Source organism: Mustela erminea, chromosome 1, assembly GCF_009829155.1.
Source record: "Mustela erminea isolate mMusErm1 chromosome 1, mMusErm1.Pri, whole genome shotgun sequence".
NCBI classification, from domain to species: domain Eukaryota; kingdom Metazoa; phylum Chordata; class Mammalia; order Carnivora; family Mustelidae; genus Mustela; species Mustela erminea.
This window is the reverse complement of record NC_045614.1, coordinates 17,981,547-18,004,072: the sequence shown is the minus strand read 5'-3', so window position 1 is coordinate 18,004,072 and position 22,526 is coordinate 17,981,547. Positions and strand designations below refer to the sequence as shown.

Here is a 22,526-nt window from a genome sequence, read left to right as displayed (position 1 = left end):
GTTTATGTTCAGGGCAGAGGTTAAATGGAAATGCACTTTTTTTTTTTTGGTTGGGGGGAGGATTTCAGCACCACCACTCCTGATCATGAACATAGCCCAGTGTTAGGTACCGTAGAAGGCATATACAGTTGGTTCCTGCACTGTAGGTGGGGACTCGAGAGAAGCTGTGTGAGTGGTATGAGTAGTAGAGAATGGGTGCTTGGAGAAAGGGGTTCCAGTTAAGGAAACTTTCCTGGACTGCGCTTTGGTTATCTTGTCACATTTTATAGGTCAAAGAGAACAATCTTTTTGTTGTTGTTGTTTTGTTTTTTTGTTTTAAAGATTTTATTTATTTATTTGACAGGTAGATTGCAAGTAGGCAGAGAGGCAGGCAGAGAGAGAGGAAGGAAAGCAGGCTCCCTGCAGAGCAGAGAGCCCGATGTGGGGCTCGATCCCAGGACCCCAGGATCATGACCCGAGCTGAAGGCAGAGGCTTTAACCCACTGAGCCACCCAGGTGCCCCTAAAGAGAAAAATCTTAACTTGCCCCCCCCTTTTTTTTTCTAAAAGCGCTATTGTAAAACGATAATCAGATCAGTGCAGTTGATGGCAGATGGCTTTAAAACAGTCCAGCCTGACTTTTCTTTGTCTTGGAACAAGGCATCTCATGTATTTTTGATAGAATATTTCATAGTATCCTATGTTAGCCCATGATGGTGGCTTACAGGGGAAGCAACAAAAATCAGCTGTGTTCAAGGTAGAATATGGCCTGTCCTTTAAGTGTAACTTTCTTTTTCAAGCATTTTATTTTATGGATTCTTTAGTCCGGAATGTACAGTTTATAAACTCAAAGAAAGGCCAGCACAGCAAAGGACCGTGCTAGATTAAATTGGGACCCTGGACCCTGTCACAGATTGCCAGAGTCCCTGTGCTGTAGAGGTCAGAGGAAAATCCACTGGCCCTGTGTTTTCACATAGCAACTGAGCAGTCAGCTAGCTGGAAAAAGCAGGGCTGGTGTAGGAGGGAGGGACCCTGCTTTTCCAAGGAACCAGGGGGAGCAGGGTCAGGAGTCAAAGTGCAAGGAGTTGGGGGGTATGTTGTCACATAAGTGTCTTTTACTGGGATATACATCTCCAAAGCCCTGATTGTTGAAATCCGGGAAGGAGCCCTTTATTAAACTCTGTCACAGTGCAGAGCTACAGATGAAGCTCTCCCTGGGCTTTGGGGACTCCACTTGTCAATTTTCAAGTGAATTTGATAAGTTGCTATGACAGCAAACCCACCTGTGCTCTGAGAAATGAACACCTCCAATTTTGATACTACATTAAGGTCTTTTTTAAGTGAAATTCTGAGCCATTTTCTGAAATCATTGTTCTCGAGGTTATGACTGGGGACTGGCAAATGAGTCTTGCCTATTTTTAAAACGATTTTTTGAGTGGGTGAATGGGAAAGTGTGGGCATAGTGTCAGATAAGTGAACGTGTGGGCATGCATGTATCTGTATCAGTGAAAGCCGGAGTAATTACTACCCTCAGTACCCAGATTGGCACCATACCGTGTTGTAAATTGCAGATCTAAACAGAGTGCTAGCTAACAGGAAATTACACTTTCAGTTTGGCTGTGGCATTTGATTGTGCAGAAAGTAGCAGGTTCTTTCCTTTCTCTTTCTTTCTCGTTCTTTCTTTCACACTAGTAAATACATTTAGCACCCAGCTGCTGGAGGAGAGGGAAGCATTGGGGGAAAGATAGGTTTTGTCATGAATACTGGGGACTTGGTGTGATGTCACTGCCAGCTCTGTGTGATCGTAGGTGGTGTTAGAGCTCCAGGAGCGAGGGGGGAGAGCAGTCGAAGAGACGATGTCGCTCTCAGACAAGCAGCCTGCCTCTCGCACTGCCGCTTACGGCCAGCTCTGTAAGGGCAAGCCTGCAGAGTGCCAAATGGACCCCCCAAAAGAAATCAGCCAAGCTGGATTTGAATGGCAGAGGACAGAGGGCAAACTGAATGAAATCGGACTGAATGTCAGCATGGACGGGCAGCTGAAAGACGGGCTTGTGAAAAATGCCAGCTTCCTGGAGCAGAATAAGCTCTGCTTCTTTGAGGGGAAGCTAGACAAAGAGCTCAGCATTGAAGTGCCGGACAAGGAGTATCAGGCAGCCTCGGGTCACCTTGAGAGCAGGTATGTGATTTCAGAAACCTGCCATTCCTCGGAGGGGAACTCGGTCCACCAGAAGACAGCTGAGTTCCATGTGGGACCCGGAGAGGGTCCAGACAAGAACAAAGCCTATACAGTTCAGGGGATGGTGGCAGGGAAGAATGGGCCAGAGACCAAGAGCCAGTCAGATGTGGGTTTCCCTGGGGCTGCTGACATCCCCACCCAGTATGTTAAGGAGCAAGAAACCAGTGTTTGGAACCCCAACTTCCATGCAGTGGCTCAGGGCTCGAGGGATGCAACTCTAGGAAAGAATGGCATCATCACCGGCTGCCGGGCGACAGGGGTGGCGAAGGATAAGTCTGGGCCACCTGAATGTGAATCCTCCCCATCTGTGGCTATAGCATGCCCAGCCCCCACAGCTGAGCCTTCGGCCACTGCCATTCCACCGATCACTATGGTAGAGTTCCCCCAGGAGTGTGTAAATGTCAGCTCTCATGACCGAGACCATGAGAAGGAGCTGGAGCGATTGAGTTCTCCTGAGGAGGGGTCTTTGCTCGACCAAGTGCCCCAGCAGAAGAAAGCAATGCGCCGGGCCCTGTCGGAATGTTCTCACCTCTCGGTTCCCCCAGCTGTCAACCTTGGAGAGAAGTATCCTGAACTCCCTGGCCGAGAAGAGCTTTCTTCTGGCCTGCCGCCTCTTTCCAGTAGCCTCGTGCCAAGTCCTGCGCCCAGGAGAGTGGGGGCTCCTGCCGTCAGGCGCTCCATGACGGTGGCTGAGGAACAGACAGCTAGCTACGGACTGATCCCCGGGGAACTGCCCATCCCGTCTCCTGAAGAGATGCCTCTTTTCATCTGTGAGGAGCCTGTGGCCAGGAAGAGAGAAGAACTGACCCCCTTTTGCAACAGCAGCAGCGGCAGCTCTGGGAAGAAGGAACTGGGCCCCGCTGGGTTGTGTCTGCATGGAAAGCTGGAGCAGATTCCTGAAGTAAGCAGCAAGGAGAAAGGACCAGAAGATGTTAGCGAAACAAGAACAGATTTGTGCCCCCAGGTCTGCCAAGGAGGTGAGAAACAGCCAGGACAGACAGCTCTGGCGGGGAAGAAAGAAATTGAGGTCACTGCAACCCAGAGCACTCCATCGTTCCTGTGTGAGGAGACCCCACGTGATGGTATGTTTCTAAATTTTGCCTCCATGGGGAGCAAGCAGACAGCAAGGAAGAAACCAAAGTGACAGATTACCGGCAGGAGCACTAGGCAGCTTGTTACCGCTGGAGTCTGTGTGCCTGGGGAAGCTGAATTCCTCCCGTTGGAAGGTTGTAGGGAGTGAGGCGAGAAAGTGAACGAAGTGAATATAGCTAAATCAGCCGGAGTGTCGGCTGCCGTGACTGATCGTGGGGCTGGGGGAGGGGGCCGACGGGGCCGGAGGGTGGTGGACAGAAGAAATAGAGCCCCTTGCTCGACCTCCGTGTCACCCTGCCCACCCCATCCCCCATCCTCCCACCCCTCAGCTCCCTGTTGGTTTGAACCAGATGATTCCTGAGCCCTAAATCATCCAGTCACAACTGATTGATTTCCTTGCTTGAAAATCTGCCACTGTGTGGATTCACAATGGGCGTATCAGCTCTAGCCTCCTCTCATTAAGTAGCAGAGCCTGGGTGCGAGCTCTCTTTTCCATTTCGCTTGTGAGAACATTTTACTTTTGTTCAAGTGGAAAAAGAGCCTTTTAAAGCTGGCTATTTAATATTCTTTTCCAGTTCTTCATGTGCCCCAATCTTGCTTCTGGTCTTCTCTTTCTGTATGTGTGTGGGGAGAATTTGGGGGGAGAAGGGAAAGGAGAGAGAACTAACGGTCCCAGTCTTTGTGGCTGCCTTCTGTGTCTTTCCCTGGCTCTGCTCTTCCCCGTCCACCACCTCCCCACCCGCCACCTCCCCCACCCGCCCCCCCCAGCTTATTGTTGGTGGTCTACAAAAGCTTGTTTTCCTCTGAGTCTAGTTTGAGCACAAAGGGCTGTGATTCACAAGCTGCTTAATGGGGATTTAAACCCCGTGTGTTGTCTGTCAAAAATAGCCTCTTTGCCTAATATTTATTTCTCTTAGTACATTTTCATGAAGTTTTTTACTCATTTTTCTCTTAAAATTAGAAGTGTTGTTTTCTAGGGGAAGGGGAAGTGGAAAAGCTTTTTTTTTTTTTTTAATGGAGATGGGCAAAGAAGCTGCGTATCTCCTCTGTGACTTACGACTCCGAGATGACAAGAACTCAGGTACTCTGTGCTGTTGCTTACTTCTAGCTGGGGCGGAACTGCAAGCCCCTTGTGGATACGATTGTGTCATCTTCTTGTTGATGTGCTACAGTCGATCCGGTTCCATGCCATAGACCTTCTAGGCGTAATGAGTGCGGAGTTTCATTTATTTCAGAAACAAGTTCATCCTGGTTCACACTAACAGAAGTTCATGGTGGTAGAAAAAAAATTCAAGTAACTTGCAAACCTCACTGACCTACCTACCTAATAAAATATTTAAGTGCCAACTCTTAAGTGCAAAACACCATGTAGGTAAAACGAGATAAAGATTCATTTACTTCCTGTGCCTCCAATCTGCCAGTTACTATCTAGGCGCTGGATATTATCGTTAGATTATCAGGCAAGCTATGATCTAATTGGGGTGGGGAAAGGGACTATGAGAGAGGGATGAATCATGACAATTACCTGGACAAGGTGGTTTTGAAGCCTTGAATGTAACATTGTAAGGGAAAGTCTTCCAGGCAAAGGAACTCATATAAACAAAGGTGTGAAGCCTAGACAGCTCACATTAGGTAAAAGAACAATGACCAGTATTCATGGGGCACCCTTGTAAGGATTATTTAATTTCAAAGAACGGAAACACACTCAGAGGAACTCAAATTTATAAAAAGGTGTTCATTGATAGGGAGTCTTAGGGAAGCCAATTGCAGGAAGTGTGGCCAGGCTGCAGCCATTGTGTGCCTCTCAGGACATCTGCTTCGCCTTAAACATGTGTTCCATTCTCTTCCCTTCGGGGAACTGTTTTTTATTCTGCCATCTCTTCCATTTTGCTGCTTTAGTGGCTGGTCTGCACAGGGCATTGGGTTGCCATGGTTTGGGCTCTGTGCCCCACTTCATGCTACCTTACATCCCTTCTGTTTACCTCATTCATCTGGGGCTTCTTGGGAGAAGAGTGTGGGTTGAACAGACATGTCCTAGTCATCTGTACATACATGGCTGGAAATAACGGGCGGTCAAATCTAGGAAGTTGGTTGGAACCCAAGCTTCAGATGCCCCCCTAAGATGCTTTTTAAAAAGGGTGGCTACCTGTAACAACTAAGTGGCCCAGAGTCGGCTTTAGGATGACTCCCCTGTTCTCAGTGGATAAGATGAGCTGGGGGACAGATGACTGAAGGCAGAAATTCTTGTGATAGCAGCTTGATTGATGTAGGAGTAGCCGGTGAAATCAGCTAATCAACTCGACTTGAAAACTGGATGTGGAGGGTAACAGAGAGAAAAGTCAAAGTGGTGCTCTGACACTGAGCCTGGGTTTCCCAGCAGACATACATACTGGAAAAATCCAGCTGAAGGGAGAAGGTCTGTGGATCAGTTATGACTTCTGTTTTGAGCATTCTTTTTTGAAACCACAGAGACATTGATGGGGGTTGTGGTGGGAAGCACCGTCTGGGTGGGACGTAGCAGTTTCTGCTTACGTGTATGCCACATGTTCTTCACTGGGTGACGAGTGCTTATGATACAGATTGAGATGTGAACATGCTTGTATCATAGGCAATGCAACTTTGTGTCGCATTGTTTACGGAAAAATCCTGTGCCTCTTGGAAAATGTTCATAGTGGTCTGAGGCTAATGACAGTAAGTCCCGCATTTGGTAAGATAATCTTTTGGCTTGCTCTAGGGGAAAAAAGACATTAGCAACCTTGTGTGGTTTTAAAACTTTTTTTCTTCTTCATATTTTTTTTTTAAAGATTTTATTTATTTGAGAAAAGGAGCGTGAGCTGGGGTGAAGGGAGAGGGACAGGCAGATTCCCCATTGAGTGGGGAGCCCAGTGTGGGGCTGGGTCCCAGGACCCTGAGATCATGACCTGAGCCAAAGTTAGACACTTAACAGACTGAGCCACCCAGGTGCCCCCATATTTTTAAAACAAAGCAAATTCAGTTTTGACTAAAAATACATAGAGTTTCAAACATTAAAAAGTACAGAATGCTATACATTAGGAAAACTCCTACCAAGAGAAGACCACTTGATTCAATTTTTTTTCTCCTCTCCTCTGAGTACAGCTAAATATTCTGAAAAGAATTCAGCAGACAATTATAAAAGGAATCTGAAAGGTGCAGATGAGAGGGTAGACTGAGGAAGGACAGTGTGCAGTGAGTTCCCTGGGTTTTGTTTCTCATCTCCCATGTACCCAGGTCTGGGCCCTGGGGAGTACCTACAACCCGGAAGTGCCAACAAGCATAGGTGCTTTCCCCCTCCAAAAAAAAGGAAGAAGAAAGAAAAGAGAAGGAAAAAAAGAAAGAACTAAAAGCCGACTTTTTCTTGCCAAAAAAAAAAAGGAAAAGGAAAGAGGAAGCCCTGTTCCTGCCCATAATCAGCAAATAGCAGTGGGCTCAGTGCTGCTGAACATGGGGCTCGTGAGGGCCTACCTGTTGCCCATTCTACACCTGACAGCATTACAATACGACCTATGCCTCGTCCTCCACCAGGTGACTGTGTCAGTGACACCCACAGGCCTGGTATCATCTAGCTTTCTGTCGGGGAGCAGAAGGGGGAGGAGATTACCTCCTACAACCTTCTCTCCAGCAGCAAAAGGCCAGGTAAGTGCTTCTTGCTTCCAGCAGTTCCTGCAGAGATCAAACAGAAAGTCTGCCAGCACCAGGCAGCCAGAGAACAAGTCAAGAGAAACTGTATTCTATGGGTCCAGCATCACTCAGCCCCCACCTAGTGAAACCCCCTGGCCCAGGGAAGTGCCTTCAAGCCCTTGTTAGAAGTACCATCAGAGACTGAGTGACAGTCTCTTGCAGCCAGAAGAACACAGCAGGCCAGAATTGCATTACAAGGGCTCTGGAAACTAAATTGTCATTGAAACTACAGCCAGAACATGCACCCTAAATCTAAACAATGATTAACTGCTAACATACGAAATTAGGACTTTTAAAGCAGCCATTATAAAATTGTTTCAGTAAGCAATGATGAATTATCTTGAAACAAATGGAGAACTTTTAGAAAGTATCAGCAAAGAAATAGAAGTTACAAAAAAACACAAAATGGAAATTATGGATAGGAAAAATACAATAATCAAATGATAAGGGCACCTGGGTGGCTCATTGTGTCAAGCCTCTGTCTTCAGCTCAGGTCATGATCTCAAGGTCCTGGGATCAAGCCCCACGTCAGGCTCTCTGCTCGGCGGGCACCCTGCTTCCTCCTTTCACTCTCTCTGCCTGCCTCTCTGTCTACTTGTGATCTCTGTCAAATAAATAAATAATCTTTTTTAAAAAATTATAAAACGTGTCTGATGGGCTCAGTAGTACACTGGAAATGTCAGAGAACAGAATCAGTGAACTTGAACACAAATCAATAGAATCTGTTCTGGCTGAACAACAGAGAGAAAATAGACTGAAAAAATACTACAGCTCCTCAGAGACTTTGGGGACAGTAACACAAAATCTAACATTCATATCATTAGAATCCCAGGAGATGAGAAAGAATGTGAGGCTGGACAGCTAGTGGGAGAACTAATGACTGAAAACTTCCCAAATTTGTCAGAACACCTAAAGCTGCAGATTCAAGAAACTGAATGAACCTCCAAGAGAAAAACTCAAGGAAGTCTCTGCCAAGACACATGATAATTAAATTCTGCAAACTAAGAAAAAAATCTTAAAAACAACCAGAGAAAAATTATGAATTAGCTGCTAGAAATAGCAGTTCAGATGACAGCATGATTCTTACCAGAAACCTTGGAGGCCAGGAAGAAGTGGCACATTTTTCAAGTGCTAAAGGCAAAGAACAGTCACCTGCAAGTTTTATATCTGGGAAAACTATCCTTCAGGAATGAAGGGAAAGTAACTACATTCTTAGAGGAAAACTAAGAGCATTGTTGCTAGCAGATCTGCCTTAGAGAAAGGCTAAAGGAAACTCTCCAAAAAGATAAGATAGCATAACTGGAGGAGGCTTGGAATTTCAGAAATGAAGGAACAATGAGACCAACGGAATGGGTAAAAATGGAGGTAAATATAAATGGACTGTCTTCATGAATTCTAAAAATCATATTTGATGAACAAAACAAAAATTACAGTACCATCTGATGTGCTCAGTGTATGAAAAGGAAATACTCAAGATATGTTTAAAAGCAGGGAGAACAAAAGATCCTAAATGGAAGTAAGCAAAACCATACACTCAAACGCAAATAGAATAGGATTTTACAAAAATGTTCAAGTATCATTTTTTCCCCTCAAGTAGCCCACAGGAAGGCAAGAGAAGTAGAGGGATCAAATTAAAAAATAAGAAACAGACCCATCCTCCATGCCCACCGTGCTCCAGTTTCTGCTTGGATTTAGCCGTGGTGAGAGTTCTGTACCTGGCTCAGAACCGTGGCATACCGGACCTGGCTACAAAACTTGAAGAAACTAACAAGGACTTGGATGCCAGGACGAAGCCCCCTAATTGATGGAGAGGACTCCAGTGCTACTTCGGGGTCTTCCTATTCTGCTGTTCTTGAGGGCCTCCTTATCTGAACCACTACTTTGAAATTCCAGCCTCTGAACTTTTCCTTTCCACTAGATCCCGCCTTGCCCCGCCTTGCCAGAGAACACAAATGGGGCCACAAAGTTAAGAAGTACGCTTTTCTAACGTCCTCACGTCTTCCCTGCCTCCTCCCCGCCACTCGAGATGCCGAAGAATTATAGATCCGTGAATGTGACCTTTAATTAGTGGTCTTTTCCTTCATTCTTTGGGATTTCTACTACCTTTTTCCTGAAGAAAAATTGATGAGTTTTATGTAGCTGCTGAGATTAAACAAGGCTGGTTACAGAATGTAGCAATTATAATGGATGTTTAAACATTTGGTACTAAGTTCTGCTGTTTTGAAGTAATTAAAATTAAAGTCCAGAGGGGGGGAAAAAACAAGTAATAAAATGTCAGTGTAAGCCTTAGCCTGTCTGTAATTACTTTAAATGCAAGTAGACTAAACACTACAATTAAAAGACAGAGATTGGAAGAACAGATTATTTTTAAATGACCCGAGTACATCTTCTCTACAAGAAATGCATGTCGATCATAGAGACTATAAGTAGGTTGAAAGTAAAAGGTGGAGAAAGATATATCCTGTTAATGTTAATTTTTTTAAGTGGCTATATTAATATCAGACAAAGAAATACCAGACTTCAGAGCAAAGAATAAAGAATCAGTGCATCAACAAGACAGAGCAGTTCTGAATGTATATGCACCAAAAGCAGAGCTGCAAAATATGGGAAACAAAATGGTAAAGCTGAAAGGAGAAACAGATCTATAATTATGGTTCAGGAGTTCTCCATCCCACTCCAAGCAATTGACCGAGCTATTGGACAGAATATTAGCAAAGATAAAGAATAACAATAATAGCATCCAGTTGGCGTTTACAGAAATTCCACCCAAAAACAGCAGAATGAAAGCTCCCATGGAACATTTGCCAAGTCATAACATTTACTGAGTCAAAATGAATTTCAGTACACCTAAAAGATTAAAATCAGGGGCACCTGGGTGGCTTAGTCAGTTAAGCATCTGTCTTCTGTTCAGATCATGGTCCTGGGGTTCTGGACAAGGAGTCTGCTTCTCCCTCTTTCTCTCCATCCCTCCACTAGCTTGTGCTCTCTCTCTCTCTCTCTCTCTCTCTCTCTCAAATAAATAAACTCTTCAAAAAATAATTAATTAATTAGTTAATTTTAAAAGATTAAAATTATACAGAGTATGTTACCTGGCCATATGGAATCAAATTAGAAACCAGTAGTAGAAAGACCACAGGAAAATCTCTGATCATTTGGAAATTAAGGGTACACTTCTTAATAATCCATGGGTCAGAGAGGAAATTATCCCAGGAAAATTTAAAAATAAAATGAGGGGGTCTGGCTGGCTCAGTCAGTGGAGTGTATAACTTTTGATCTCAGGGTTGTAAATTCAAGCATCACGTTGGGTGTGGAGATTACTTAATTTGATTTTAAAATCTTTAAAAATAATGAACTTCATGATCACAGGGAGCTGATGGAAGTGTTGAGTTACTGTATTGTACACCTACAAACAGTATTACACTGTATGTTAACTAACTGGAATTAAAATCAAAACTTAAAGTAAATTTTAAATGAACTGAATAAAAACAAAAATACAACATCAAAATTTGTAGAATGCAGCCATAGCAGTGCTGAGAGGGGAACTTACGGCCCCAGGTGCTTAGAAAAGAGAAAAGATCTCAAATCAGTAGTCTTAAGTTGCTACATCAAGAAACTAGAAAAAGAACAAAATAAATCTGAAGCAAGCAGCCATCAGTGCAATTGTAGACAAGAAAATAACAAAGGAAATGTATTAAATCAAAAGCTGGTTCTTAAAAAATACCGATACAGCTGGTAAACCTGGAACAAAATTGACGAAGCTAAAAAGAGAGAAGACATGAACCACTAACAACAAGAATAGATAGGGGATATTACTACAGCTATTCAGAGGATAAAAGTGAACACTAGGAGCACCTTTACACCCCCAGATTCAATAACTTAGAAGAAATTTCTTGAAAAGCACAGATTACCAAAACTCAACCAAGGTAAAATAGATAACCTGAATAATCATTAATAAAATTTTTATTTAAAAAATTTCCTGAGGGATTCACTGTAGGGGTTTACCTTATATTTAAAGAAGAATTAACACCAGTTTTAAACATTCTCTTCCCGAAAATATAAGAGGCAGGAATACTTCTGAGTCATATTATGAGGTCTGTATAAAACCAGACAAAGACAGCACAGACTATTGTCTCCCATGAACTTAGATACCAAATATTAACATCATACCCAGCAATATATAAAAATTGCAAACAACAGCCTGGTAGAGTTTATTCCAGATTGTATGGCTGGCTCAGTCATCAAAAACGAAATCAATGTAAGTAAATCCATATCAGCAGTCTAAAATTTCATAAGCATAGAAATGCATTCAACAAAACCCCAACACCCATTTATGATAAAACACTCATCAAAGATTAGAGGGAGAATGTTCTTAACTTGATCAACTTCCTTATCTACAAAAAAACCTCCTATACCATCACTCTTCACAGTGAAATACTGAGTGCTTTCCCCATGATACTAGGAAAGAGGCAAGGATGCCTGCTCTCACCATTCCTGCTTACTGGAATTCTGGAAGTTCTGATTAGTGCAACAAAGTAAAAGGGAATAAAAGGGCGTTTAGATTAGGCAGGAAGAAATAAAGATGGCTCTCTTTGCAGATGACACGATTGTCTGTATAGAAAATTCCAAGGAATCTACGAAAAAAAACCTCCTAGAACTACTAAGTGTTTTCAGCAGGGTCACAGGCTGGAATTCACTGCATTTCCATGTACTAACCGTGACACCATCTTCATAAAAATCCTGTGCAGTGTTTGGAGCTGCGCTAGGTGGATGGAGAGTGAAACTGGGGTGGAGATGTACCACGCAGTATGGTCAGTAATAAAGGGGAACAAACCGCTGATCCACGGAGCAACCGCGATGCCTCTCAGAAGCATTATGCTGGGTGAGAAGAAGCCAGACACAGAAGGGAACATACTGTGTGATTTCATTTATGTAATATTCTTGAGATAGTGTTCTAGAGATGGAGAGCAGATTAGTGGTTGCCAGAGATTTAAGGATTAGAAAAGGAGGGGAGGGGATGGCTCTAAAAGGGTGACATGAGGGAGCCCTGTGCTATCTGTCCTGATTGTTAGGAGTGGTTATGTAAAACTGCACGTGCTGAAATTGCGTGGCACTGTGTGTGTGCGTGTGCACATCTCACGAATGAGTGCACGTGGAACTGAACACATGTGAGTAAGCTCTGCGGATTGTACCCATACCCATGTCCTGGTTTTAATAGCGTGCTGTACTTCCACAGGAAATGGTGGAGGGGGAGGCGAGGTCAAGTGTGCACACATTAAGTTCCTTCCAAAGGCCCTTTTAAAATGCACGCAGAAGCGTATTTGCATTAGAAATGTATCTTGCCCCTCCATCCCTTCTCTAGACAAACGTATTTCTTACTAGTTTCGTATTACCTTACTATTCTGCACCTTACTGTTTTTCTTCTCTTAATAGAGATGGTTCCATATTGGCCAGGCTTGATTTTTTCAGATGCAGAGATTGCATTGGTATTTCTTTTTCTTTTTTTTTTTTTTTTTAAAGATTTTATTTATTTATTTGACAGAGAACACAAGTAGGCAGAGAGGCAGGCAGAGAGAGAGGAGGAAGCAGGCTCCCTGCTGAGCAGAAAGCCCGATGCGGGACTCGATCCCAGGACCCTGAGATCATGACCTGAGCCGAAGGCAGGGGCTTAACCCACTGAGCCACCCAGGCGCCCTGCATTGGTATTTCTGCCACAGTGCTGAAATCATGTTTCTTTCTTTCTTTTTTTTTTTTTTTTAAGGTTTTATTTATTTGACAGAGTGAGATCACAAATAGGTTGAGAGGCAGGCAGACGGGGGAGCGGAGCAGGTTCCCTGCTGAGCAGAGAGCCCAGTGTGGGAACGAATCCCAGGACCCTGGGATCATGACCTGAGCCGAAGGCAGAGGCTTAACCCACTAAGGCATCCAGGCACCCCTGAAATCACGTTTCTGTGAACAGACTTCTAGGGTGTTTTCATTCTGTCCTATTAGGAATGTGTTCTGATGAAGACCTTGACACATTTGCTGTTTTGCTTTTGTGTGAATACACCTCTAAAATAAATGTCTGGGGGCTTCTGGGTGGCTCAGTCATTAAAAGTGTCTGCCTTCAGCTCAGGTCATAATCCCAGGGTCAAGCCCTGCATGGGGCTCCCTGCTCAGCAGGAAGCCTGCTTCTCCCTCTCCCACTCAACCCTGCTTGTGCTCCCTCTCTCGCTATGTCTCTCTCTGTCAGATAAATAAATAAAATCTTAACAAGTAAGTGAGTATTTGAAATACATTTCTGGAAATTGGATATGTGGATTAGAATTTAGCTACACTTAGTCTTCAAAGACACCGCTAGATTGCCCTGCACAATGGTTGTACCATTCCACACACTTGCCGCGCAACGATCTGATTTATCCCCACAGGCTGTTTTCACGTTGTAGGACTTCTGACAATATGTTAGGTTAAAAATGACATCTCAGTGTGGTTTTAATTATCATTTCTCTGAAAAATTGGGCACCTTTTCTTACTTTCGATTTTTATTTCTTCTTCTGGAAGCTGTGTTCATAATCATTGGGCCATTATTCCAGTGGTTTGTTGGCTTTTATGGGAATTAGTGATTTGTAGGTCTAATTTATATAATAAGCTGTTTGTCTTTGATGTGGTGTTCAGTTTTTTTGCTATTTCTTGTCTGCTTTCTGACTTACTACTTTTTTTTTCCCACATTGACTTTTTAAAAATTTTTCCTTAACCCATCTCTGTGCCTTCGGGATTTTGTGCCACTCAGAAAGGTCTTCCCCACACCCAGGTTATAAATTTCATGGTATTTCAGTGCATTCGGGTGTAGCCCTATTGAAATCTGGAGTTACTTCCCCACAGTGGTGCTGCTGGGTCCAGCCTTAGGCATAGACTTTATTTCTGGCCTTGGGTCTGATTTCATGGGTGTCCTCAGGCTTGTTGGAAATCTGGGTCACTGCTAGTACCAGATCAAGTTAATCTCACATCCTCCATAAAGTGGTGCTTTACAGGGAAAGGAAGTAAGGGGAGGACATTGGATGATCTTCTGGCTCTTATCCCATCTTCAGCAACCTTTATTCCAAGAGATAAACTCTTATAGAAGAGGTTATTGTCCCATGTGCTCTGGGAGTTAGTGCTTAGGTGACAGAACCCCTTTGCTGGTCTCCAGGGAAGGGAAACCAAACTTTAAGGGCTCTTGCCTCCCATTGGTCATTTGTGCAAATCCCACTTAGGTTGCTTCTCCAGAGGGACCGGCTCCCTGAATCTCTGGAATCTAAAACGGCCCTGTCACAATGAGAGGAACTTGGGAGTCTTGTCCACATTTCAGAGCACAGCCCTGTGGATTTTCTTCAGAATGCAGTGCTAGTCAGTGGTCTCTCTCTCCTAAGACTTGCTTTTTCTAAATGGGTATGAAAAACATCTGCTTAGCATGACTTTTACCCCCACTTAGGAATAAGTAAGCCAGAAGAAGGCCGGCCTGCAGGGAGTGTGACCGGAAATGACATCACCGCCCCTCCAAACAAGGAGCTCCCACCAAGCCCAGAGAAGAAAACAAAGGTAGGCACCACAGTGGTGGGTTATCTTCTCTGGCTACCATTTTTTAAAACCCTACCTTCTGCTATTATTGCTTGAATCATGAAAGAAGTTTCTTTTTTCTGAGCTATTAGTAGGCCTTCTCCAATTTTGGACATTTTTAGAAAATAATTTATATTCCTATTTTACCATAGTAGCCTAACTCAACCCTTACAATCGCTCCCTTAAACCCCATGATCTTGACTACGTGTAGAAATGTTCTGTAGGGCTTATTTCTGCTCCCCTTTACAGCAGCAATAATGGGATTTTGCAGAACTGTTCAGAAATAGATTCTGCAATCTTTGCTTGTAAAAAGGGAACTCAGATTTTTAAGGTGGATCAAAGCTTCAGGCACTTTCACTGGTGCTCATGGGCGAGTACAAGTGCCATACTTCATCAAGGCACAAATAATGACCATTTAATCACCTGCTAATGACTTTTCTTCATAGAATTTTTGCAGCCACCAAAAGTTAGTAAATTGTTTAAAGCGTCACTGAATTTAAATCTTCAGGCACTGAACTGCTGGAATTTGTGACGTTGTCATTAAGAGTGAATTCCCAATTTTCTTTATCTTTCTCATGGCTTCTTTTTACCCCTTACTGAGCTCAGAAGAACAGAATGCTGCTTTTCAGTTGCATATATCCTCATTGCTTATAATTTTACTTTGAATTGTGCAATTTATACTTTTTTTAATTTGTTTTTATTTCTGTCTGTGTGTTTGATGTTGACTTTTTAAAAAAACAAAACAAAACAACACATCAACTTAAAGCTTTTGGCCACCACTCAACCTGCAAAGACTTCAACATCGAAAGCCAAAACTCAGCCCACTCCTCTCCCTAAGCAGTCGGCTCCCACCACCTTCGGTGGGTCGAATAAAAAACCTATGAGCCTCGCTGCAGGCTTAGTGCCGGCTGCCCCACCCAAACGCCCTGCTGCCACCACTGCCAGGCCTTCCACCTTACCTGCAAAAGACGCAAAACCCAAGGTAAGTAGCCACCTAAGCCCTGTGCCAGGGAGATGTTCTCCCCCGAGGGTCCCATCACTCCCATTGCTACCTGGCAGTGGAGTCAAGCTGGTGGAACTGGGGGAAGGGGAGAAAGGTCACTTGCAGATCTTGGGGGCTCACGATGCAGCCATAACATCTGAAGGCCTTTTAGACTTTGTACCTTTCCTTTCCCTGCTGGGAGGCAATACTGCATCTGCCTTGTTTTCTTTTCCTTTCTCACAGCTCCTCCTTAGTACTCTTCCCCTGTTGGAGCACTTATTAGCCAGTTCGCCCTCCTCCACAGACTGTCACATACTTTTTTTGGATAGAGTTCCCACATCAGATACCTCAGATTTGCTTCCTTGTCTTTCTCTTTATTCGGCTGGCAGAAGTGAGTTTTGCCTGTTACTTTTTTGAATAAGGTCTTCTAGCCGACCTCTGTACATTGCAACGACATGTGACAGCTTCCTTTGCTTTTGATACTGGGCCTCTCTCAATAGGCTCCCCCTGCAGGTTTTCAGTTTCCCAGGTCACCCACACATAGCTGCCTAGAAGCTGGTCAATTTGGAGCAGAAGTAGCTCCAACAGGATCATTCTAGAAGGGCCGCTGGAGTCTGTGGCTGCCTTCCTTAACGTCTTGTTTCATTTGAGAAGGGCCTTTCAGTCAGCTCAGTGTTACTGGTTATATTCATGGTGGGCAGTAGTTGCCGATGTTAAAATGTTAGGGTACCCTGTTAGTGTATCATGTGATCTTGTAAAGAAAATCGGTGGAACCTAGGAGTTGTAGTCTCCGTTGGAACCTGGCCAAGAAACTGAGAAATCCTGTCACAGACTAAGAATGGTAAAATATATAGCTTTCTGACCCTCCTCATTTACCCAGTTGACTGCTTTCTCGATCGTGAGAAGACAGTATATTAGCATGAGAGGGCAGAGGAAGGGCAACTGGAGCCCTGGCATCCAAAGTCCTAGAGCTGATGGAAGCTGGTGAGGGCCAGTGTTCTCACCATTTGCAGTCCTAACCCCGCATTCACAGGGTGCATTTTAGCCAAAGGAATGCCTGAATTCGATTGAACTTAATCTTTAATTTTTTGTGTTATGTATTTATTTATCTTTGGTCAAGTGATTAAATACTTATGTATTTAATGTATTTAAATACATTAGATCCTGAGACAAGCTCAGACAGACAAGCTGTATCCGTGATGTAGTATCCTTTTCCGGTTTGTTCATTCTCACTGGTTCAGGCTGGATTGAGATAGGCTCCATTTGCTGACTCCAGGTGACACAGAGCCCTGCACAGCCCATTTCTCATGTTGGCTGAAGGACTTAGATCTTAGAGCAGCGTAAACTGTTGCCGGTTTTCTGGTGTCCACCAGCTTCCAGGGCTCTTGCTGACCTGCAGTTCTTATCCCCGCTTCCCTATTACCAGCCTGCTGCAGAGACAAAGGTTCCTGAGAAACGAACCTCACCATCCAAGCTGGCCTCTGCTCCAGCCCTGAAGCCTGGCTCCAAGAGCACCCAGACTGTTACAAAAGCCTCAGCCGCTGCCAGTCCTGCCTCAGCTGGGCCAAGCAGTCGAAGCCCCCCAACGCCTGTGCCCAGGAGGCCCACCGGTGAGTCCTGTCCCCCTCCATTCCTACGGGAACCAGTGGGGAGAATGGTGGGGCCTTGGCTTTGCCCCCGTCAGTAGCTCCAGCCAACGTCACAGAAAGCCATGCACCCCTGTTTGTGCACTCATCCTTCATGGGGTACATTGAAAAGTGGATCCTTGGTCTCCACATGAGGTTATTAGCAAGTATGTATATTCAGAAAACTCTTGAGTAAAAGGAATTCTTAGGGATTCCCAGGTAGGATTTACTGTTCCTTTCTTAGTAACTTCACAGCACTCAGCACATCATGGTCCTGGGCGGACATGACAGGAAATAGATGGTTCGGTTCCACTGGCGTGTACTGATGACCCACTTCTGAGGCCATGCGGAAGGCACTGGCAAGCCTGTAGAAAAGGACAAGACAGAGTGGGTGGCCATGAATGCTCCAGAGGGCACAGTCTGGCTGATTTCCTCCTCGTTTTAGTCCCAGTGACTAGCACAGCCCATGGCCTGAAAGGGACATTCAGTCATTGTTGAATGAATGATTGAATCTTAAGACTGGATGAGCCATTCACTTGGTCACTTTGTAAGCACTCATTGTTAAAACATGCATGTCTGTGCAGCCATCAAGACCGAGGGAAAACCTGCAGAAATGAAGAAGACAGCTACACAGTCTGCACCAGGTAACACCCCATGCCCTACTTCGTGGAATCCTAAAATAAACCCCTGCCTTGGGGCGCCTGGGTGGCTCAGTGGGTTAAGCCGCTGCCTTTGGCTCAGGTCATGATCTCAGGGTCCTGGGATCGAGTCCCGCATCGGGCTCTCTGCTCAGCAGGGAGCCTGCTTCCCTCTCTCTCTCTCTGCCTGCCTCTCCGCCTACTTGTGGTCTCTCTCTGTCAAATAAATAAATAAAATCTTTAAAAAAAAAAATAAATAAATAAATAAATAAACCCCTGCCTCTCTGTGGCTCCCTTTTGCTCTCTCCCCTGACCCCGTGTCCTCGCTCACTTCTACCTTTGCAGCTGACTTGAGTCGCTCCAAAAACACGTCCACCAGCTCCGTGAAGAAAAGCACCACTGTCCCTGGGGCCGCCCCCGTGGCAGGGGTGGCTCCCAGCCGAGCCAAGCCCACATCCACCCCGCCCCGCCCCTCGGGGACGCCTTCCTCAGACAAGAAGCCCACATCAGCCAAACCCAGCTCCTCTGCCCCTAGGCTGAGCCGCCCATCTACCAACGCTTCTGCCCCTGATCTGAAGAATGTCCGCTCCAAGGTTGGCTCCACAGAAAACATCAAACATCAGCCTGGAGGAGGCCGGGTGAGTCCAGGGAGCTGGGGGTCCTCGGCATGCCGGCCCTTGCTGCTTCTGCTGCCACACACACACCCGCACCCACCCCCCGGCTTTCCCCAGCGTGGCCTCACATCAGCCCCAGGCTCCCATCAAAGAAGAAGGGCGGTCGGGACATTGGATTCAGTGCCAGGGACTTTCAGCCTGGGCTCCAGGTCCCAGCAGCAGGCTCGCTCTTCCCATCCCCATCAGAGGGGCTCCTGTTCTGTGTTGTGGGGTTTAGGGTTACATTTTTGTTCGAAGGCAAAAGGGTTCTTCCCCTTACCAAGACAAGCAGAGGAGGACTGTGAGACCCTGTGAAGGTGAGAGACCAGATGTGCTCCCCATCTCTACCCTGTCTGAATGGCAGGACCTGTAGGAGGTGGAAGCTTTGATGTGGGGAGGGGAGGCTTCTTCCTGGAAGAGGAAAGAGGGTCCTCTCGTGGCCGTGGCCGTGAGTGTGGCTGTGACTGGGGGACTCGCTGCTGCAGGCCTCCCACTTTCCTAATCAGAAGGGTTGCCACAGGGGGTTGTGACAGAGGATGGCAGGGCAGGCCCTGGCACTTCATGCTTCAGGATTTTCTGGTGGCATCCACCGCAGAATTAGCAATGGTCAGCTCTTCGCAACGGCGGGACTTTGGTGTATGGAAGGGTGGTGGCGAAAGTCCCAGTCCAAGTCCTTGGAACAGGAACCTTCTCATGTCCTATATCATTCTCTAGCAGTAAACCACCATCCCTCCCACTCAGGGTAGGATAGTTTAATTTGCTTCAACCCCGAGCCTGTAAATAATTGAAAACAGGGTCCAAAATGAGGCAGAATCCTGGTACTTTTGGAAGACAGTGATGGCAAACTAAGGTTAGTCTGGAATAAGGGCCTGAGAGTTGCTTTGGCTAAGAGGCTGTGGCTCTGGTGTACCCAGACTGTGACCCATCTCCCCCTTCTGGACTCTTTTTAGCCTTTGCTCGGGCAGACAGTTGCAGGTGGTCTTGGTGTGGAGAGTTGAGTGACTTGGCCTGGTGATGAGATTATTTTCTGCTCCAACATAGCTGAGTGGTGTGACACTCCCATCCTCAGTAGTAGCTGCCTGTGCACTACGGCAGCTTGCTTGCGGTGAAGACATTTGAGTGGGAGAGCATCCTGACTGGAAAACACACACTCCAAAAAAAGTCACTAACTCAGCCCTCCTTCCTGCCTTCTCTCTGTGAATGCTATCTTGAGCTCTTCCTTGGGTCTCAGGACTGGACTGCAGCTTCTCCCCCAGCTGGTCTACCCTGGAAACGGGTGGTTTTTTTCCTAGGAGCGCAGGGTGACCTGCTTCTGCCTGGTGGCCTGGCCTGGATTCGAGTCCCCTACAGCTTTCTTCCCTTCTTGGCATTTGGGCTCTTACCCTCTTGGTTTGAAATGTGCCCTCCCTTTATCTCCATCCAGGCCAAAGTAGAGAAAAAAACAGAGGCATCTGCTCCGGCTCGAAAGCCTGAACCTAACACAGTCGCTAAAACAGCTGGTCCCATTGCGAGTGCGCAGAAACCACCTGCTGGGAAAGTGAGTTTTATTTAGACTTTTACCTCTTGAAGGTAAAAGATGATAAACTGTTTCTTCCAGCCTGAGTCACTTTCCCTTCTACTGCACTTTTTTCCTGTCCTGAACTAGTTTCTACGTTGCCCCTGCATTCCCTCCTCTTTGTTTGATGACTCAGCCAGCCATCAGAAAAATTTCTGTATTAACCCTGACAGTTAACAGAGTTGGGAGCCCATTACCCTCTGGGGAATATTTATTCAACTGGATAACATGGATCCAAAGACCTTCAGCCACTTCCTTCCCACTGACCTTGATGTGAAACCCCACCCGTGTTGCACGCGAAACACGCACACCAAGCACCTAGGTCCTGCCTCAGGGAGACATGGCATTGGTTACTTTCCAGCACCTGGAGCTCTGGTGCTTTAAAGTGACCCAGAAGGCCCCTCTCATAACATGCTGACTAAGAGATAGCATCATTTGCTCCGGTTCCCCATGTCCCCTCCTCACTGAGGTTCGGATGGTCATTCCCTCTGGAAACCCACTCAGCCTAGGGCTTGCCCAGGTAAGCAGAAACTCTAGGTTCTTTCCTCTTTGCCTCCACATCCTGGAACCAGGCCCCTAATGCTTGCTGTGGGAACCTTCTTCCCTTAGCTGTGGCATGTTGGTGGTCACTCCAGCCAGGGGCTGCTGGAGGGGCCTAACCTCCAGCTCTCAGGGCCAAGGTGGGCAGTGTCAGCCCAAGGAATCTGTACAATCAGTGAGGCTTCTAGGCAACTCCTGGAGGCCCTGGAGGCCTCTGGTTCAGAGCAGGGTTTCATTAGGAAACAGTTTGCTAACCAGTTACTCATCACTGACATTGTAAAGAAGGCACAAAACTGTAAAGTATTTGGGTCGGAATTTCTCCGGATGGATTTCTCCACTGTGTGGAAAACTCTTCAGCTTGGGGCCTGCTTCATTTGTGAAGGGCTCTGAAGCAAAGGAAGGAAGGAAGCTGGCAACTGTTTCTTTTTCAGAAGGCTCAAAGAGAATTCTTTGTTCCAGCCCTTAGAGCCTGGGCCTTTGTGTGGCTGCATTCCAAGGGGAACCATTCAGAAGCACTACAGTGTGCTGTGTCCAGTCCCCGTACCCACCCCACCCCCGCCCACCCCATAATGCATCACTGCAGCGCCGCTTGGAGCCACTTCTCCTTGCGCATGAAACTCACAGAGCACAGGATCGGGCATGTGGAAGATTGAAGGAAGTGTTTTTACCCTCTAGTTGAAAAAAAATCTAGACCAGAAGTTCACCCATCCTGTGCTTTCTCAAGCCCCGAGAGGCTGCTTGAATGTGGAGCTGCCGAGAATATGGCGTGTGCTCCCCCTGGCGTCCGGATTCGGCATGGCAGGCCTAGTGGCCTCTGGTCCATTTGCATTCATAACTGAGCTATGGTGTCCCTTCCTTCCTGTATCAGATCTGTGCCCTGTGAGCCAGATGCTCGGTGCTTCTCCGAGCAGCCTTTGCCTCCCAGAGTGGGTCTGGCTGCCGCAGTTCCCAGCGCCAGCTTTAAGGGAAGGGCCAGGCTTCGGTGAGGACCAGTCCGATGAGCAGGACCCTTGCAGAGAGGAGTCCCCGGACACCGCGTCAGCTTTTGGGGAAAGAGCAGGTGGGAGGAGGAGCGGGGCTGTGCCCGGGTGGGCATCCGGGGCCTGCTGCTGCCTGGGCCTCGCGAACCACAGCCCGGCCCCAAGGACCAGCAAGGAGCACCATTAGCCCTTCTGCAGCCTCTGCTTCTGTCTTCGTGTTGTCTGTTCTTGTCTTCACTCCCTCTCCCGCTTCCCTCAGATTCCTTCCCCCGTGCTTCTCCACAGCTGTTCCGCTGCCGGTGGGCCGGAGCTGTAGCCCCACTCTGTTGGCCGCTGTGATCACGTATGGACTCCCCGTGTCGGTTCTAACCAGCCCTCTCCTTTTGTGTTGTTTTTTTTTCTGTTCTCTAACACTCCAGGTCCAGATAGTCTCGAAAAAAGTGAGCTACAGCCATATTCAGTCCAAGTGTGGTTCCAAGGACAATATTAAGCATGTCCCTGGAGGTGGTAATGTAAGTATTAGCTCTGGACAGCTGGTGTCTGAGGCACAGCCCCCGTGGGCACCCTGGGGAGAGGGCCACCTGCCCACGCTGACAGGGCCACAGCAGCCTGACCCGGGGGCTTCCTCCCAGATGCAGGCTGTCGGCGTGAGGGGAGACCTCAGGGTCGCGGTGTGCTTAGACTGGCTGTGTCGGGGAACCCCTCGATAAAACAACCCATTGACGCCCACGTGGCATCCTCTCCCCCCTCTTTCCTGTCTGCTCTCTTTCCCCGACTCGTCGCCTTTCTGAAGCCTTCCTCTCGTGTTCCCTTAGCCGCTCCTTTTCTTTGTCCCCTTCCTTCTTCCATCCACACGCTCCTTTATCATGCTGCCCTTCTGTGCCAGCCCTGAGCTCTGTGTGGGGGACACAGGTGGCTCTGGCTGCTGGGGGCCCTGGTCCAGCGTGAAGAACACCTGTTCGCTCTGCACGTGTCC

General features: G+C 46.5%; 1 protein-coding gene and 1 pseudogene across 17 annotated transcripts in view; both read left to right on the top strand.

The window, feature by feature from the left end:
* MAP4 (microtubule associated protein 4) overlaps nt 1–22,526 on the top strand; it is a 193,852-nt gene that overhangs the window by 159,913 nt on the left and 11,413 nt on the right. For 7 of the 17 annotated variants that reach the window (XM_032318330.1, XM_032318277.1, XM_032318267.1 and 4 more), the window contains 7 exons: nt 14,453–14,559; nt 15,344–15,559; nt 16,986–17,169; nt 17,769–17,828; nt 18,168–18,460; nt 19,899–20,012; nt 21,970–22,062. In XM_032318330.1, coding sequence (XP_032174221.1) covers nt 14,453–14,559; nt 15,344–15,559; nt 16,986–17,169; nt 17,769–17,828; nt 18,168–18,460; nt 19,899–20,012; nt 21,970–22,062 — 1,067 coding nt within the window. Of the gene's footprint in view, nt 1–1,786; nt 3,297–14,452; nt 14,560–15,343; nt 15,560–16,985; nt 17,170–17,768; nt 17,829–18,167; nt 18,461–19,898; nt 20,013–21,969; nt 22,063–22,526 lie in introns of all 17 variants that reach the window. The other 10 variants (XM_032318317.1, XM_032318342.1, XM_032318300.1 and 7 more) reach the window with 6 other exon arrangements.
* On the top strand, nt 7,612–9,486 carry LOC116576322 (annotated as a pseudogene).